The sequence below is a fragment of the Phoca vitulina genome, unplaced genomic scaffold (assembly GCF_004348235.1).
Source record: "Phoca vitulina isolate PV1807 unplaced genomic scaffold, GSC_HSeal_1.0 scaffold19, whole genome shotgun sequence".
Classification (NCBI taxonomy): domain Eukaryota; kingdom Metazoa; phylum Chordata; class Mammalia; order Carnivora; family Phocidae; genus Phoca; species Phoca vitulina.
In genome coordinates, this window is record NW_022589722.1 from 16,998,518 (window position 1) to 17,015,163 (window position 16,646).

At 51.0% G+C, this 16,646-nt stretch overlaps 2 protein-coding genes across 2 annotated transcripts in view; one reads left to right on the forward strand and one right to left on the reverse strand.

The window, feature by feature from the left end:
- STAB2 (stabilin 2) overlaps positions 1-6,900 on the forward strand; it is a 145,330-nt gene extending 138,430 nt beyond the window's left edge. The window contains exons 66-69 of the mRNA XM_032416682.1: positions 600-707; positions 1,611-1,739; positions 2,610-2,726; positions 6,147-6,900. Of these exons, the coding sequence (XP_032272573.1) occupies positions 600-707; positions 1,611-1,739; positions 2,610-2,726; positions 6,147-6,197 (405 nt within the window). The 3' untranslated portion in view covers positions 6,198-6,900. The remainder of the gene's footprint in view (positions 1-599; positions 708-1,610; positions 1,740-2,609; positions 2,727-6,146) is intronic.
- Positions 6,901-8,517: 1,617 nt separating this feature from the next.
- Positions 8,518-16,646, reverse strand: part of NT5DC3 (5'-nucleotidase domain containing 3) — a 56,465-nt gene continuing 48,336 nt past the window's right edge. Inside the window, exons 13-14 of the mRNA XM_032416909.1 lie at positions 14,687-14,751; positions 8,518-12,724 (exon numbers count right to left, since the gene is read on the reverse strand). Of these exons, the coding sequence (XP_032272800.1) occupies positions 12,472-12,724; positions 14,687-14,751 (318 nt within the window). The 3' untranslated portion in view covers positions 8,518-12,471. The remainder of the gene's footprint in view (positions 12,725-14,686; positions 14,752-16,646) is intronic.

Consider the following 16,646-nt stretch of genomic DNA (forward strand, 5'->3'; position numbering starts at 1 on the left):
TTTAATATTTACCTGATCAATGATTTCTTTTATTGAAAACTAGTGGGTTAGACTAGTGTTTCTCAAATTTTAACATGCATTTGAATCAGCTAGAGATTTGCTGAAATGCAGATCATAAATAATTCGGCAGGTGGAGTATGGGGACCTTAGGTTCCGCATTTCTAATGAACTCTCAGGTGATGCCCGACCACAAGACAGTAAATCATGCTTTGATTAGCAGGGGATAAGATCACTTAAAAATCCATTTTCTAACAGCTCAGTGTGATGTTCAGAGCAGTGGACCCGAAGTCCAGAGGCTTAGGGTTGGCCATCTGCTACCTACGTGATCTTGGACAAATCATTTTCCCTCTGAACTCTCATCTGGTAGACAAGTTGGTGGGACAGAATGGCCCCTTGGGTTCCCTGCAGCTCTTCAACCTGCCTTGTAGTCCAAGAGCAACTAATGTGTTTTGTGCTGCCCATCGGTAACAATAGGCCTGACACCCGGGCTGCAGGACCTGGGAGAAACTGAGCAACTTCCTTTCATAGAGGAGTTGCCCACATGGGGCAAAGAGGCAGATGGCCACAGATCTCCACCAGCCCCCCTCTCATTTCCCCAGGAGACCAGGTTTGTTGATGGAAGAGCCATTCTGCAGTGGGACATCTTTGCCTCCAATGGGATCATTCATGTTATTTCCAGGCCTTTAAAAGCACCCCCTGTCCCACTGGTGAGTATCCAGGGCTCCTGGGGGGGGGGGGCGTCCAATGTCCACTCCCCAAGAGGCAAACTGTAGCTAGAAGCTCTGTCTCCTCTCCTCTGGAGATGGGAGGAGCCTCCCACAGGTGGCCTCAGAGATTGAGGCCCTGGTTCATCCCACCCCTGCTCCGGTGCGTTAGCAACACAACACCTGTCACTGTTGATATTTGTTGAGTGAATGGGCCATTAGAGAAGCCACTGGAAGGGGAGTAGGAAATCCTGAGCTCTGGTGTGTCCCCTCCACTTTATTAGCTGTGCAACCTTGGACAAGTCTCTGACCCCATTTTTCTCATCTGCAAAATGGGGGCGGTCGTAATGCTGACCCCCTGGGTTCTTGGGAGGATTATGAGTCGATAAATATAAAATAATTAGGACAGTCCTTGACACACAGTATGGGCTATATGAGGGTGGGTTGGTTGGTGGTGTTAGTATCCTGCTTTCTAAAAGGCGGGGGCGGGGGGCGGTGAGCCCAGCTGTTTTCTGGGAAGCTCCATAGCATAGTGGTTAAGTGCACCAGCTCCGTAGCCAGGCTGGCTTCCGAGCCCACCTACCTCTACTCCTCACTGGCTGTGTGATACTGGGCAAAGCACTTACCCTCTCTGGGCCTCGGTCGCCCCATATAAAAATGGAAACAGTAATACTTGTCCCTATCTCTTGGGGCTCTTATAGGTTTAACTGGATTATGTCATGGAAGGGGCTTAGACAGACCCTGGCAGTAGGAAGGGCTAAATACATGTTAGCTATCTTATCCTTATTTTTATCCCAACCGGCCCCAGATGCCTCGGGCCAGCAAGAGTGCAGTGGGCTCCAGAAAGCTCTCCTCTCTGGGCAAGGCACCAGGTTTAAGTATCACCCCTCCCCTTTCTGCGGGCAGGCTTCAGTGCACACCGGCATGGGAACAGGGATATTCTTTGCCACCGTCCTGGTCTTTGGAGCCGCCACTTTGGCTGCATATTCTTACTTTCGGCTAAACCGAAGAAGAGTTGGCTTCCAGCATTTTGAGGTAAGAGAGACACGGGAACATGGTGACAGGGGAGACTGGAGCCCAGCCTGACTGGCCGCTTCACAGAACTCACCCCCAGGGAGCTGGGGGCTTGGCTGGGAGGCATGTTCACCAGGGGCCCAGAAGCCCCCTCACCTTGGAGGATTCCGAGACAGGCACCCGCTCTGATTGGCGGGGGTGGAGGACAGGGTCGGGGACCCGCACGGTCAGGCCTCCCTCTGCAGCCAGCCTCAAACTGGTGAGCCCACAGGGAGGTCAGCAGGTCTCGGCTGAGCAGGGGGGACCCCCGGGGGCCGGCTGTGGCCGCGTGGAGGTCAGCGGGTCTCAGCTGAGCAGGGGGGGCCCCCCGGGGGCCGGGTGTGGCCACAGCACAGGAGCTGAGCACCCTCCCCTCCGTGCTTTCCGCCCCTGCGCAGCCCAGCCTCTCCTCCAGCTGCCTCCCCCAGGCCATTCCCTCCTTGCAGAGCAGATGCCTATTCATAAGCTCCAGCATCTCTACCACAGTGTGCGTGCTGTGGGAGTCCTTTCTTACTAAGTTCAAGGACAGGCAAAGCCACTCCAGGGTGATAGGAGTCAGAAGGGCAGTTACCCTGGGTGGGATGGGGTCCTGCGGGCATGGGCGTGAGGACGCTTCCTGGGGAAGGGGGAGGGGATGGAAACACCCTGTGTGCGAGTTTGGGTGGCCGTCACACTTGGACGGACATAGGAAGTCACTGAGCCCAGCACTTAAGAGGGGCGCACGTGGTTAATGTAAATCAGAAGAAAAGGCCCCCAGAGGAGGAGGGGGGCGGGGCTTGCTTTACCCGCCAGCTGGGATGAGCCTCTCCTGCCCTGGGGACACCGTCAGCCTGTGCGTGTCTTCCCTAGCAGTCGGAGGAGGATATCAATGTCGCGGCTCTTGGCAAGCAGCAGCCTGAGAATATACCAAACCCCTTGTATGAGAGCACCCCGTCCGCTGCCCCAGAGCCTTGCTGCGACCGCTTCGTGGTGAGTCTGCCTCTTTACCTAGGCACGGATGCAGTTGGGGTGCGGGAGAATGAGGTTTCCAGCAAATCCAATTGGAAAGCTTTGCACCAAGGAAAGCACATTTCCAGAATGTGTCTCGGGGCAACAAGCCTAAAAGCCAGTATCGAAAGCTGACTGAAGCCATGTGGCTGTTCAGTGTCCCTGGGTTCTTCGGGGTGACGTCTCCAACAATCAGAGGTAATAGGGGAGCAGAGACTGCTCACCCCCCACCTCGTGACCAGGTGAGAAGTGGTTTGTCACACAAAGAAATCTTGGGCTGCATTCTGCTGCAAACATTATGAGGTAGCCAGTGCAAAGTAAGACTCAGGCCTTAAGAAGTGTTTTTTTCCTTATGTTATGCTTTAAACTTATATTTACATTGTTGGGGTCCCTGGCTGGCTCAGTTGGTAGAGCTTGCAATTCTTGATCCCAGGGCCGTGAGTTCAAGGCCCACGTTGAGCATGGAGCCTACTTAAAAAAAAAATTTTTTTTAATAAACTTTACATGGTTGCCAAAATTTTTCTGCCCATTGTCAGAGCTGCTTCTTGCCTTTGGAACTATGTTCCTTTTGATGGCAGCAGGCCGGGTCCAAGGACCCAGAGGGGGTCCCACAGGACCAGCCAAGAGGGTCGGTGGCTTCAAGCAGGATGGAAATCAAACACAAGCCAGCGGGAAGTGAGAGCAGGGTTTATTGAAGATACAGAGAGGGCAGATACACATGGAGCGCCTGGGACACTCAGAAAGGAGAAGAAAGGAGCATGAGTCTTGTCTTTGTTCTGGGTCTGGAGCTTTTATGGAGGACAGTGGTCTGGTGTATATGTCCCCTCAGGCATCCCAGAACGGGTTAGAATAAAGACCAGGGCCCAGGTGTTAGTCCTTAGAGCCAGGGGGCCTTGGCCTGGAGATGTCCAGCTGCTGGTGGCCTGGAGAGCACATATGATAACTTAGTCCAGTCATTCTCACCTGGTCCTTCCTTAGATGTTATCTGTTCTAGAGAAATCATGAACTCCTTGTCCCTTCCAAGGAAGACATACACTGTTTGCATTACGAGGCATGTGTAAGGTGTGGTGGGGATGCAGGTCCTAGCGAGAGTAGAAGCAGGAAAAGGAGCAAAAGCAGATTTTTACGGAGTCCTTTGGTTTCCCTGACTCACTCTGATCTAGTCTTTTATATCTAGAGGGACATGTTCTGCTCTGGTATTCCAGGAAATAACCATTTGTTTCTAGTTAGTGATCCCTGACCTTGGATGGAGCTCCACTGACTTCAACCCAGAGGAAGCCCACAGCAGGGTACCCCCTTCACACCGAAGGTGGAAGGTACACCCTGCCCGTAGCCTATTACCAGGTCTGGACTGAGAAGCTAAGAATAAAATTTAATTCTTCCTTTTATGTGAAGATAAGAAAAATTGACAGCTAGTATGTACCTCAGCAGACTGAGCTGATAGCATTACTCAGGTTCAAGGAAATCACCTGAATCTGGGCTGTTGGTCTAGAACCCTCACAAAGAAGTAATGGGGTGGCTCAGTCGGTTAAGCGTCATCTGCCTTCGGCTTGGGTCATGATCCTGGAGTCCTGGGATCAAGCCCCGCATCGCTTCTCCCTCTGCCCCTCACCCCGCTCCTTCTCTCCCTCTCACACACTCTCTCTCTCTTAAATAAAAATCTTAAAAAAAAAAAAAAAGTAACCAAAGCCAGAGAGCCGCTGTGATTGTTTTATGCATGTACATATGCTGTCCCTCCCCTCAAGACTTTATTATGGCTGTCGCATTCTTGCAAGTTGGCACTGAAACATTACCGAAGTATTTTATTGCGCCATTTTTCAGCTCATACAGTGCAACAGACGTTTTTGTTCTTCTGCAGTGAACCAAACATAAATGTCTTGTGTTCTCAGTGCCTGTGGTAGCAGAATATCTCTGCAATAGATTTAAAAATAACCAGATCATATCCTATTTTGTTTTTCTAATCAAACCCATGTAAAAGTTTCCCCATCCAAATTGAAAGGGTAAGTTCAGCCGTGCACTTATTAACTAGTAGTTTATTTCTGCAAGCACTGTTATGTTGAAATCAACCTCATTTAAAAAGCTGGTGGGGCGGGGGGGAGGGGGTATCCATCTCATTCCGTGCTCTTCACACCTCAGCTGCCTGTCCTCTTCTGGGGGCTCCGTCCGCACCACGCAGGAAAGATTCTCCGGAGGCAGGAGAGAGTGTGTCCCAAATGCAGGAGTCAGATGAACCTTTCTAATCAGACCAGGTGGCAAAAATGTTCCAGGAACAGAAGTCCTAAGTCGAGGGTGCCATCCCCAGAAGGGACGTCCTCCATTCTCCTATCTTTTATGTTGAAGGTGGGGTGCCCATACAATATTTGTGGCCAATCCAGACATCCGGAACACATCCCTTATGCAAATTAACTACACTTCGATGCCAATCAGAGCTGCAGACAGCACAGGGCGTGGGCGCTGCCTCCAGAGTATGGTTTCCGATTGGACTCCCTCAAATGCTCAAGAGCCGACCTGGGTTGACCAAGAATGTTTAATCTGAAAGCAGTTTTTGGTAATCATATTAATAGCCACCTTTTGTAGGGTGTGTGTACCTTCCTTAATGCGGTATCTAATTTAATCCTCATACTTCCCTGTGAGGAAATTATTATTATGGCCCTTTACTGATGAGGAAAAACAGCAAGAATGGAAATGATCTGTCCGGAGCCCATAAGCTTCAAGCAGCAGTGACCACCCCCAGAACCATCATATCATCCTGCCCTCCTACCACACACATGTGTTCACAGGGCACTTGAAGAAGAATTGTTTTAGGCTATGGGGAAGGAAGAAGTTTTCCTCCACCCTCTTAGGGTCCCTGGCTGGATCTGAAAAGTAATCTAACAGATTCACAGGGAAAAAGCATATAAACTTTATGGACAGTCTACATGTACCTGGGAGCCTTCATGAGAGAATGAAGACCTGAAGTAAGCAGAGCAGGAACCTTTTCTATCTTTTATACAAAGAAACGACACATTTGTGAAGAACTGACAAGACAAAGGCTTGGGCTTGGGGGAGTAGGAAGCTAAAGAGTTTAACCAGGTTGTTTGTATGGATTTCCTGGCCCCAAATTCCTGTCTCTGGGTGATAAGCGTCTTCTTTCCTCCTGGTGCAGGGAGGGTTTTATGACCTGTTCAGAGGAAAAGGGGCGAGGGAGGTGGGGAAGGTCAGAGTAACCATCCTACTTCTGCTGTTTTTTCAAAAATTCCTTCAGTTTAAGATATTTAAACTGCCAAGGTGCCATATTTGGGGATAGCGTGTTCTGAACCCCTTCAAGGCCTCAGACCAGGGGCCAGAAGGAATGCTCAGCCTAGAGAGATCCGACAAGCAGAAGGGCCTGCGCCCAGTGTTTCAGAGACCTCTCTTTTCCAGGACGCCGAAGACCAGCAGCTGGACAACAGTGACCCCCTGGGGGCGCTGTGAGGGCCCAGACCTGCTGCGGCCAGCCACCCCCCTCGGCCATCTGCCCACCCAGCCGAGCCTCCTCAAAAAGGCTGTCAACTGTGAATCCTCAGCACCAGTTGCCTTTTGGAAAGTAAGGTCCTTTCACACTTTAAAGTATGAAGCACTCAAGCCATACCTCATCTCTTTGGTTAATCTGGGGGATTACTTCGTTTCTGTGGGTGAGGAGCCATGTTAAACCTACCCACCAACCCCGGGGGACTATCCCTCCACTGTCCTTCCTTTGTACCTTTAGACGGCACTTAAGTACGTTCTCCCCAACACCATGACCTTATCTCCTTTCCCTGTTAGATTGTAAGCATCCAAAGGCAGGGACCTGCCTCATTCATCTTTGTATCTCGGGGTCTGGTACATGCAATGTGCTCAATAAATGTTTATGGAAGAGAATTAAAGTCAACGGAACAAATCTGGTGTTTGGGGAAACAAAAATACTGTTTGCCACAGGAAGGGTCAAAGTTTGAAGGTAAAATCCACTTACTGGGGCTAATTAGGGCCTTTTCATTTAGCCAACACCTGCCTTATAAAGTCTTCTTTCTCAATTCTGTTTCGTTTGCTTGTTTGTGTTTAAGAAGACATGATAACCACAGTGAGATCCCACTTCACGCTCACTGGGGCGGCTAGAATCACAACGACAGATAATAACAAGTGTTGGCAAGGATGTGGAGAAATCAGACTCCTCACACATTGCTGGGGGGAAAGTAAAATGGTGCAGCCACATGGGAAAGGTTTGACAGTTCCTCAAAAACTTAAACACAGTGTTACCATGTGATCCAGAAATCCGTCTCCTGGGTATATACCCAGGAGAAATGGAAAACATGTCCATGTGATAATTTATGTATGTGTTCTCATGGCAACATTATTCATAATAACCAGAAAGTAGAAACAACCCAAATGCCCGTCATCTTCTGAATGGATAGCCAAATGGTGGTCTATCCCTCCAGTGAAATCGCATTCTGCCCTACAAGGGAACGAAGTACTGATGATGCATGCCAACAACACAGAGAGAACCTGAAAATGCCATGTGCTAAGAAGGCAGAACGCAAAAGACCACATACCGTATGACTCCATCTGTATGAAATTTCCAGAAGAGGCAAATTCATAGAAAATAGATTAGTGACTGCCAGGGACAGGGAAAAATGTTCTAGAACTTTCCAGTGGTGATGCATGGACTCAGGACAGTTTTTTACTGTGCACGACTCGCCCAAGCAGCGCAGGATGTCTACCACACCAGGCCCCTGCCCTCAAAAGGCCGGAAGTGCCCTTCCATCACCATGACAACCGACACCCTCCAACCCACCCGCCACACACTTCCAAATGGTCCCTAGGGGGCAGGACTGGCCAGCTTTGGGAATCACTGCTAGGACAGAGAAGTAAAAGGTTGGGTTGAGCAGACCTCTGACCCTCCTTTTGGCCCAATAACTGTTCCACATCCTCAGGGTTTTTGCTGAGTCAGGTGAGACATTCTGGAGGCTCCAGTGTCTTGTAAGTTTTTTCCCAACTCCAGGAAAGGAAAGAAGTCCCAGGTTCGGGCACAGGAACAGCTTACCGTCTCCTCTGGGACAACATGGCATGATGAAAGCAAGGCCATGTTTCTGGGAGATCGCTCCCCAAAAAGAACGAGAGACAAATTCCCCAGTGAGTCCTCGGGTACCACCATCACAGGGACAAAAAGGCAAGCGATTGAAAGGAAGACCAGCAGGCCATCCGTGGAAGGAGTGAATGAGACAAAGGTCCTGGCACATCGAGACGTCAAGGACATTAAGGAGGCTAAATACATGTGCATGCGCGTGCACACACATACACAGTTTTTAAAAAATAAGCTTTTCAAAATATTTATAAATTTATCCAAAACCCAGTAGTGATTTGACTTCACTGCATTTTCTCTTAATTTAGTATTATTCAGGAGTTTCTTCCCGTAAAACACAGCTTCCAATTTTTAGCTTTCCTGGCAATTTGATTGCAAACATGTGGATGACCACACCCTCTCCTGGCTGTCAGAGAAGGAACACCCGTGGGGGCACAGCAGTTCCAGGGGGGCATCTGCTGCCTACCTGGTCTGAGCTCGTGCCCATTTTCCGTCTGTTCCTTCACTACACAGTCTTCCGGCTCTGCAAACGAGCCAGTGTGCCTTGCTGGGGTGCTGGGACAGAAGGGGTGAGAAATGAACCACACATCTTCCTCCCCGTCTCACCGGGGTGTTCTTTTCTGGGTGCAGTAGAACTTGATAATTTGATATGGTTTTGCCGCTAAGGCACACAAAAACAGACGACTTACAATGAGCTAGACGACACAATTCAAACTTTTATTTGGCAAGAAGTTCAATCCTATCACATAAAATCAACATGTAGAATAAATAGCAAATTCACATCCAGAATAAATAGCAAGTCTACTTAGTTCTCACGTACGGCACCTGAGACCACTCTACAGGCACACTCCGTCGTTCTGTTAAATACTTGGAACACGGTTTCCTCAGGGTTCAAGCCTGTGGCGCTAAAAAAAAGTACAGAGGCGCTGTAGCGGGCTGGCTGCCCCGGGAAGCAGACACGGAGTGAGGTGTCCATGCGGGACGAGTTCGGGCGAGTGTTCTTGGGAACAACACCTGTGAACGGAAGAGAAGGAACCAGAAGGGCAGGAAGCAGGGCTGGGGTTGGAGGCTCCAAGGAAGGGGGCGTGACCTCGTCTGAGGCAGGACTTTCAGTGGGGGAAGCTCTCGAACGCGGCCACCAGCTGAGGATGGGGAGCCAGCAGCTGACCCAGTTGGGGGGAAAGGCCTTCGGTTCTGAAGGTGTTCTGGGCAGCCGAGCCCGTCCCCCTCTACGAGCACAGTCACCAGTCAGTGCGGCGAGGGATGGCCAACCGGGGTTGTTCAGTTCCACACGACGGTCACGCCCTGTGCTAGGAACACCGGCCAGACGCACGGATGCCCAGAGAGCAGGGGCGTGCGGCGCGCTCGCCTACAGACTCTCTCCCAGCCGCACCCAGCTCTGAGGCGGTCATCTGCGCGCTCTCGGCGAGGGCCTGGTGCCGCGGCCACCAACACAGGCCACTAGCGCAGGGGTGGGCAAACTACGGCCGGAGAGCCAAATCTAGCCTGCAGCTGTTTTTGTGAATCAGGTTGCGATGGAACACAGCGTGCCCGTTCCCAGAGCCCTGGCGACAGAGAATGGCCCGCAGAGCTGCAAGTGCTTCCTCGCTGGCCCTTTTACAGGCAACGCCGGCGGAACCCTGCAAGAGAGAAGCTTCTCTCCCTTGCCTCGCCTTAACCCACGAGGGTGTTAAAGGTTAGCTGAATTTGAGGCCAGGCTCCCAAATGCTAATGCAAAAAAAAAAAAGAGAGAGGGAATTGGTATAAAAGGAAATTAGTCTTAAGAGGGCAAAATACAGGCTCCCTAGTAGCTGAATAGAGCAATCAAGGAACCCTGCCTCTGGCCAAATGTAGTCTCAAAGCATTCTGGACAAGGGCCCCCGAGTGGGTCTTTGGCAGCAGATGAGCCTGCGGCACAGGGAATCAAGTCCAATATTTAGCACATTCTAAGGCTTAAAGGGCCTTTGGGAGGAAGAGAGAGGAAAAGCCATTTAGTTCCCCCAAAGCTAAATTAGTGAGGAGGGAAGATTACTTCTCCTTTCTCCTTTGAAATAATTAAGAGGGCCAGTGCATTCAAAACAACTAGTAATTTAGTCTGAGATATGCCCAAATCAGTAACAGGTGGTGTATGTTACATAGCATTACTGGTGATGGCAGAAAATGGAGCTGAAGAGAATTTTAAAAATTAAAAAAAAAAAAAAAAGAGGCTATGTCAGGAGGAAAGAGGGAGCTCTAAGCCAAACTCCTAAAATACTTTAAAAGCTGAGTTTTGTCTATAAAAGCAACTGCAAAACCAGTTGTGCGGGGCCCTTCCACGGCAGTCTGCTCCGGGTACCACGAGCCTTGCTGAGCCGCTGCGACCGGCCGGACCGTCCCTGCACCACCAGCCTAACCGATGCGAAAAACAGGAGGTATTTTGCAACGTGCAGATCCATTTTCTTCTGTTCACTTTCCAAACTGAGTTTCTAAATGGTAGAAAACAGACTCCGTTCCCTCGTACCACTGTGCTTCTCTCAGTGTGCACCACAAAGAACTGGAAAGAACAAAATGCCCGGTCCGTGTGCCAAACCCCAACTGAGTCACGACGGTTACAATCTATCTTGACTGAGCACACACAGGAAGCATGCTCTGTCTGTCCTGCACGTGGACGTGGTCGCCCCGACCCGTGTGGCTGGCCCTGGTGTGGGTTCCGCCCGCCAGGTGCCTGCTCCGTGGGCCCAGCTCAGACAGATGCTACGTGGCACGTCTCAATACTGCCATGTTCAGTGGCCCAGAGACTGAAATCTTAATTGGTAATATGTTGTAAAATTCCCTATTCATTCCAAGAAAAATCTATTTCTCCCCCAAGGCTCGGGTCACCTAACCTAGCTCTCCATCAAAGCAGTTGTAAAAACAGCGCTACTTTATTCTTGAGTAAACAAGACACCTTGTAACTGGCACCGAGGAGATATCAATGACCACCTGATTAGATTAAAACTGAGAGAAAAAACAAACTTTTTTACTTCCTCACTCAGCTTTTCCAGGCAGAAACTCTAAAGCCATGAGCACGGCCTGTCTGCCGAGGACCCCAACACCAAGCACCCTGGGCATCCACCTGCACCCATTAAATGCCCATCTGCAATACCCTCTGATGCTTAAACCACATAGGAGCTAACACACAGCAAACAAAATGCCTACCCTGTTCCCAAAAAGGAATGGGCTACAGTGTTTGTAACAAAATGTAGAAGTAAAAAAAGGGGCCGATCAGGCCTCCTGGGTCTACAGGGCATTACAAATGGCATCACAGAAGAAGCCGTGTAACTCATGTCATTCGTGCACCGTACTCTATGAAATGCCAAGCTACAATTTCATCAGAAGCTGGTTCCGATACATTAACCGCAATAAAATGCTGAATAAGCGAGCACGCTCCACAAGTGCCCTTTCAGGGGCCTGCCACCCACATCCGCTGGGGACAAGCATGCGTGCCACTCGAGTTGTCCTTAGAAAGGAATGAGACGCTTGATGAGCCAGGCCGTTCCTAAGTCTCCTCCTAGCTTCCATTGCCCTTTATCCTCTCCCACCTTAAACACACACCTCAGGAAAACCACCCAGGCTCCCAAAATAGCCACACCAACATGGCAGGGAGGAGATCTACGGGGAGGGCAGGGCTGGGAAGCTAAGCAGTGAGTGACGGGGCCATCCCCTCCTCCTCTGCTGGTCATGCAGATGTTTTAACAAGATTCCAACACAACCCCGCAGGGGTCCGGGAGGGGCATTTCATTACAAGGGCACTTTTTGTGCCTGCTTCATCTTCTGTCCTCCAATGGGCACATCAAACCAATACGTGGGTGGCGTTTTCAGGGGGCATAAACTCCCGGGGGGCCACCACAAATGCGCTGGTTCCTCCGACCTGCTCATTTCTCGCAGCTGGGTTCTGCAGTAAAGCAGAGCTCTGGTCTCCTCACCCTCCCTCCCCGCAGAAGGAGCGGACGCGCCCATCACCCGCGATCGCACAGGTGCTCCCAGCATGGGGCAGGCCCCAGGAAGCGGCCGCTGAGGACAACCACGGGTCAAGGACTTGCAACTTCTCTGTTCTTTCACAGGAGACTTTGCAGGGACGCTGAGTCTCCCTTCGAGTGACACACGGGGATGCCACAGCCCTAGTGCCACATGATGTGGGCGCGGGAGGCTACGATGCTCTTACGGAGCTCACGGACTCATCCATCAGCTTTCCGCGAGCTGTTTACTATCGCCCGGCACTGTGCCCCTGCGGTCCCCACAGCACTGCCCGTGAACGGTCAGCCCACTGTCCACGGAAGAGTCAAGAACACATGCGACATTTCAGCGGCTGGAATTGAGAGATGGCATCAGGGAGGCTCACCTAGCCCAGAAACACGGACACCCGTTCCAGTACCCTGGTAAACAAAAAGGCTGATCGCAGGGTTTCGATAGGAAGCTTGCCACTCAGCCCAACGAGAAACGCAAAGGCGGAACTGGTGGGCTGCCTGCTTCTGTCTCAACAACGTGGAAGGAGTCTCCGTAATAAATACCAAAAGGCGTATTTGTATCTTTTCCAAAAGCAACACTCATCTGCACACAAGTCAACCCCATCACGTCCAGCCAGTTGGGGGTTGTCCCTGCTTCTGGCTTTTTCCGCAGGTGGGCACCTGGTTACTTGGCGTGGGCCTCCTGCAGGAGGGGGAGTCTGAAGGTGGGGGCCCTGTCCGACCAGGCGGGAAGTTCGTGCTGCAGCGGAGTCCTCCGCGGGTAGAACGTGTGGCTGACGTCGTAGTTCAGGAGGCAGCTCAGAGACGCCATGTAGATGTCAGCAAAGCGCGACAGGCGCCTCAGGAAGTAAGTCGGGTTCTGGTCTGTGCGGAACAAGCTTCCAAACTGGGTGTTGAAGAAATTTTTGGTCATTTCTCTGAAGCAGCAAGAAAAGAGCAAAGCAACAGAAAATGATTCAGAAAAGTCTCTTTTTGAGTTAAAGAAGTCAAAATCACCTTATTTGGATAGGACTCATCTGAAAGGAAAATCAGCCTAGAGCAGCCCCAAGCCCTGCTCAGGAAAACGGTCTGCCCATCCACTCATCAACAGGACTCTGATCACATTTCCCACTTAGGCCAGCCAGAGAGCAGCACTGAAGGCTCCAGATTCAATGTGGATGCTCCTCTAAATGGACACATTGCGTTTCCCAAACCAAAACAGAGGAGGCAGGAGAGGGGAACACGGACAGATGCAGAATGTTCTCAGCGTCCAAACCGCCCTCATCTACAGAATGGGATCAAGACCCCCTTTCTACAAGGTTATCGTGAGAACTCGGTAAGAGAAGTAAAGGCATATGAGACACTCTTAAGTACTCTGATGTCTGGGGAATGAAGGATTATTTGGTAGTGATGTAAATAAATCTCCATTATCCGTTACACAGCTCCACGAGCCTCACTGCCTCTTTGCGGCCCAGGGGACAGCATTTGGCAAGGCTGCTCACCCCTGCCCCAGGCTCTAACCCCTGCAGGCGTGCATCTGTGTGGAAACCTACACCCCATCACACACACACACACACACACACACACACACACACACACAGGATATGCGCACCATCTGACAGCTGGGACCTCTCCACTCAGAACAGTCCAGCAAAATGGGTAAATACCACCTGACTGTTAATAAATCAGTCACAAACACAGCAGAAAATGTAACCACATACACAACTGTGTGACACAAGCCACTAGCTGGTAGCAGCCATCTGTCCAGTAGATGGTGACAGCAGATGCTGTGACAACCAGAGTAAAAGAAAATTTTTAAAACTCCACTAGGTCTGCAAGTGGAGCAACATAAATGGTTTTTACACTTTTTGTGAAAAACCTCATTAAGATGTGAGGTTGCTGGAGACTTAAAATCCAAAACAGGATCTCTGATGGTGAAGTGGCTCCTTCTTCATCGGACAATCTGCGATTCCTGGGGCAGCGCCCAGGCCTGGCCTTTGGGGGCAAGGGGCCTGAAGTCCAATCACACCGTACGCCTCCCCTCACCCTCTCAAGTCATGCAACATTTTTATACCAACATGAGAATAAGATTCCAATCAGAATGAGCCCCAGGCAGCCAACACCAAGAGGAGGAGGAGGAAGGACTGACTTCAATACGGCTGTGGCCTCTGCAGCCCCCAAGGCTGACTGTCCCCTCTCCACGCCGCTCCCCCCAAGCAGGCTGTGCACTGCTCAGAGGCCAGAACCCACGCAGCGACCACTGCTCCCAAACCCAGCCGAAGGGGAACGGTCATATAAACAGCGTCTGCATACGCGGCATCCTTCTTAAGGAAACACGACGGTCCCTGGGCCTCTTTCCAACAACTGTTCCCTTAAGATGCCCACCCGCCAAACTTCCCAGACAGCAGGTGGGCTCTCCTCACCAGTAAACATTCTGATCCTGAGATGTTTACATAGGCTCACATATCCCTGATGACAAAAAAGCAGCTGGGCTCTAGGAGCCCTAAGAATCCACGGTGGTTCCGAGCCCGCAGCCCACGCCGTCCCAGGAGCCACACTGGGCTGCCGGCATGACCTACAACTGGCCCACGGGCTGTGCGGATGGGCAAGTCAAGTGGGCAGGGAAGAGGATGCGAAGGGACAGCTCCTTCCACCCTGGCGTTCAAAGGCAAGGGCAGGAGGTCTGAGAAAGGTCACTGCTGCCTCAAGGAAATGTCACACGTGTCCCCCCCGCTAGTGGCAGCCATGCCTAGTTGTGGCTACGACAGCCGTGGTCCCATTCACACCTGGCAGCTTAACACAGGAGGGCTGCCTCGGGCGAGCGCTGGGCAGAGCGCGCGGGCTGGGCGGGGCGCGGACAGGGTGGCGGGCTCGCCGCACTCAAAATGGGCCCCTCTTACCTCATCTCCTTTCTTTCCTTTTTCCACTCCTGCAAAACCAGCTGTGACTCGGCATCTCTGTGAACCTGCAGGACACGAGCTAATCACTGAGGTTGCTCGAGCTGCAAAGAAGCTCATGAGGTTCTAAGAATTTTTTAACGGGCAGCTCTTCTCGGAAGAATTTCATTCCTTGAGGTCGAAGACATAGGCGCTTGCATGAAATAACACATTTTCAGATTCCCAGCTGCAGTCCTGCCTTCTTCACCAAAAGTTTTTGAATGTCCAATACTAGAAACGTGGTTTAACAAATGGTGATGGAACATTATGAACCTATTAAACAAGGCCCCTATTAAATTGGAGCTATGACAGTATTAGTAAAGACTATGTATAAACACAGTGCATATAGATCCACATAAAATATGTGTGTATAATATATGTGTGCAGCGTGTCCATTACACATGTGCACCACGTATATAAACACACACTTACTACGCACCCCCTATTACACATATCACAGGTTAAGTATAATCATAAAAATGGCAGGTAAGTGGAGCGAGCAGGTGTAACAGTACATCTCTAATTGCAAGCATGCCAAAATACGTGCATATATTTGGCAATGAACGTGGAAATTTTTCTTTAATTTGTGCAAGGGAAGTAGGATTATAAATGGTTTTAATGTTTTCCCTTGATGTTATATTATCCTTTCTAAAGTGTTCAAGAGAAAATAAATAATTGTTTTGTGAAAGACAAGAAGGTAGAGCACCTCAACCAGATGGAAAAGCAGAGAATTTTCCAGTTGGGCTGAAATGTGAGCAAAAGGCAGGAAGAAAAAGGACAACTGCCCACAACCTAACAACCGAAATCTCACAAGTCTCTCGTGGCTGAAGAGAAACGCCCCCGCCAGGGTCAAGGGCGCAGGGGATTGCGGGGACAGGTGGGGCTCCCTGCAATTCATGCTCACGGGGGAGCCTCAGAGCCCCGAGGAAAACAGCAAACAAGCAAACCATCTGCTTCCCACGTGGCAGCCAAGGCTACTGCCTCTGCCCAGCTCAACAGCTTGACTGGCAGCCACCTGCTAGCACCGCTACCCCTCACACGAGAGCCGTGGGGACTGAGCCTGTAAGCTGCACGTCCGGCCCAGCACCACTGCCCGCACCAGCGGGAGGCCGTTACCACTGGACGACCACTGGCTGGGTGTTACTGGGAGCACCGGAAGACTGCGCCAGCGCTTCTGGGGGTGCTGACAGACGCTCTGTGAACACGGTTTTAATTAATTTTCACATTTCAATCAAGAAGTTACTACAGAACTGAGGCTCTACAAAATACGTGACTAGATCAGAAGAGGTAAAACGTGTAGGGAGCCACAACAAATTTCTGTACACACGCACACACACAAACACGTACATGCACAGCTGTATTGCACACCCACCGTATCCCCAGCACTGTGCTTGATGTTGAAGATACGAGAGAGGACAAGACAGAGGCCCCTACGCGGGGTACGCCTCGGCAAACAGACCGTGACAAAACAACGTGGCCCCACAGACAGTGAGGAGTCAGTCTGTGAGCGGGCACCCCCCCCTCTGCCCACACACCCCTCTCAGCCCACGAGCTGGGCACCTCCGTCCTTGTCTAAGCAGGAGGCAGAGATGCCTGCCTCCTCACGCTGCCCATAAATGCAGCACGGGAGAATTCTCTGGGGACGGCCATAAGGATTACCAAAGTGAATCTACCCGCGCTCTCTTTCTGAAACTTGCAGCCACACGGCATGTGAATTCTCCTCTCCACTCCTGCCCTGCAGGGGGGCCCCCACCCCAGGGCAGGCTCTGCAGACCTGAAGGGCCATCTTGGTGGGTCTCCCAGTTCATCTCTTCTAGAGATGGAGCAGACATCACATGCCTCACTCTGCCCTCCCAGGAACCTGTCTCCACCGTTTACCATCACTGCCATAAGCTCATCCTCCTCACCTGGCACCCCCCCATCA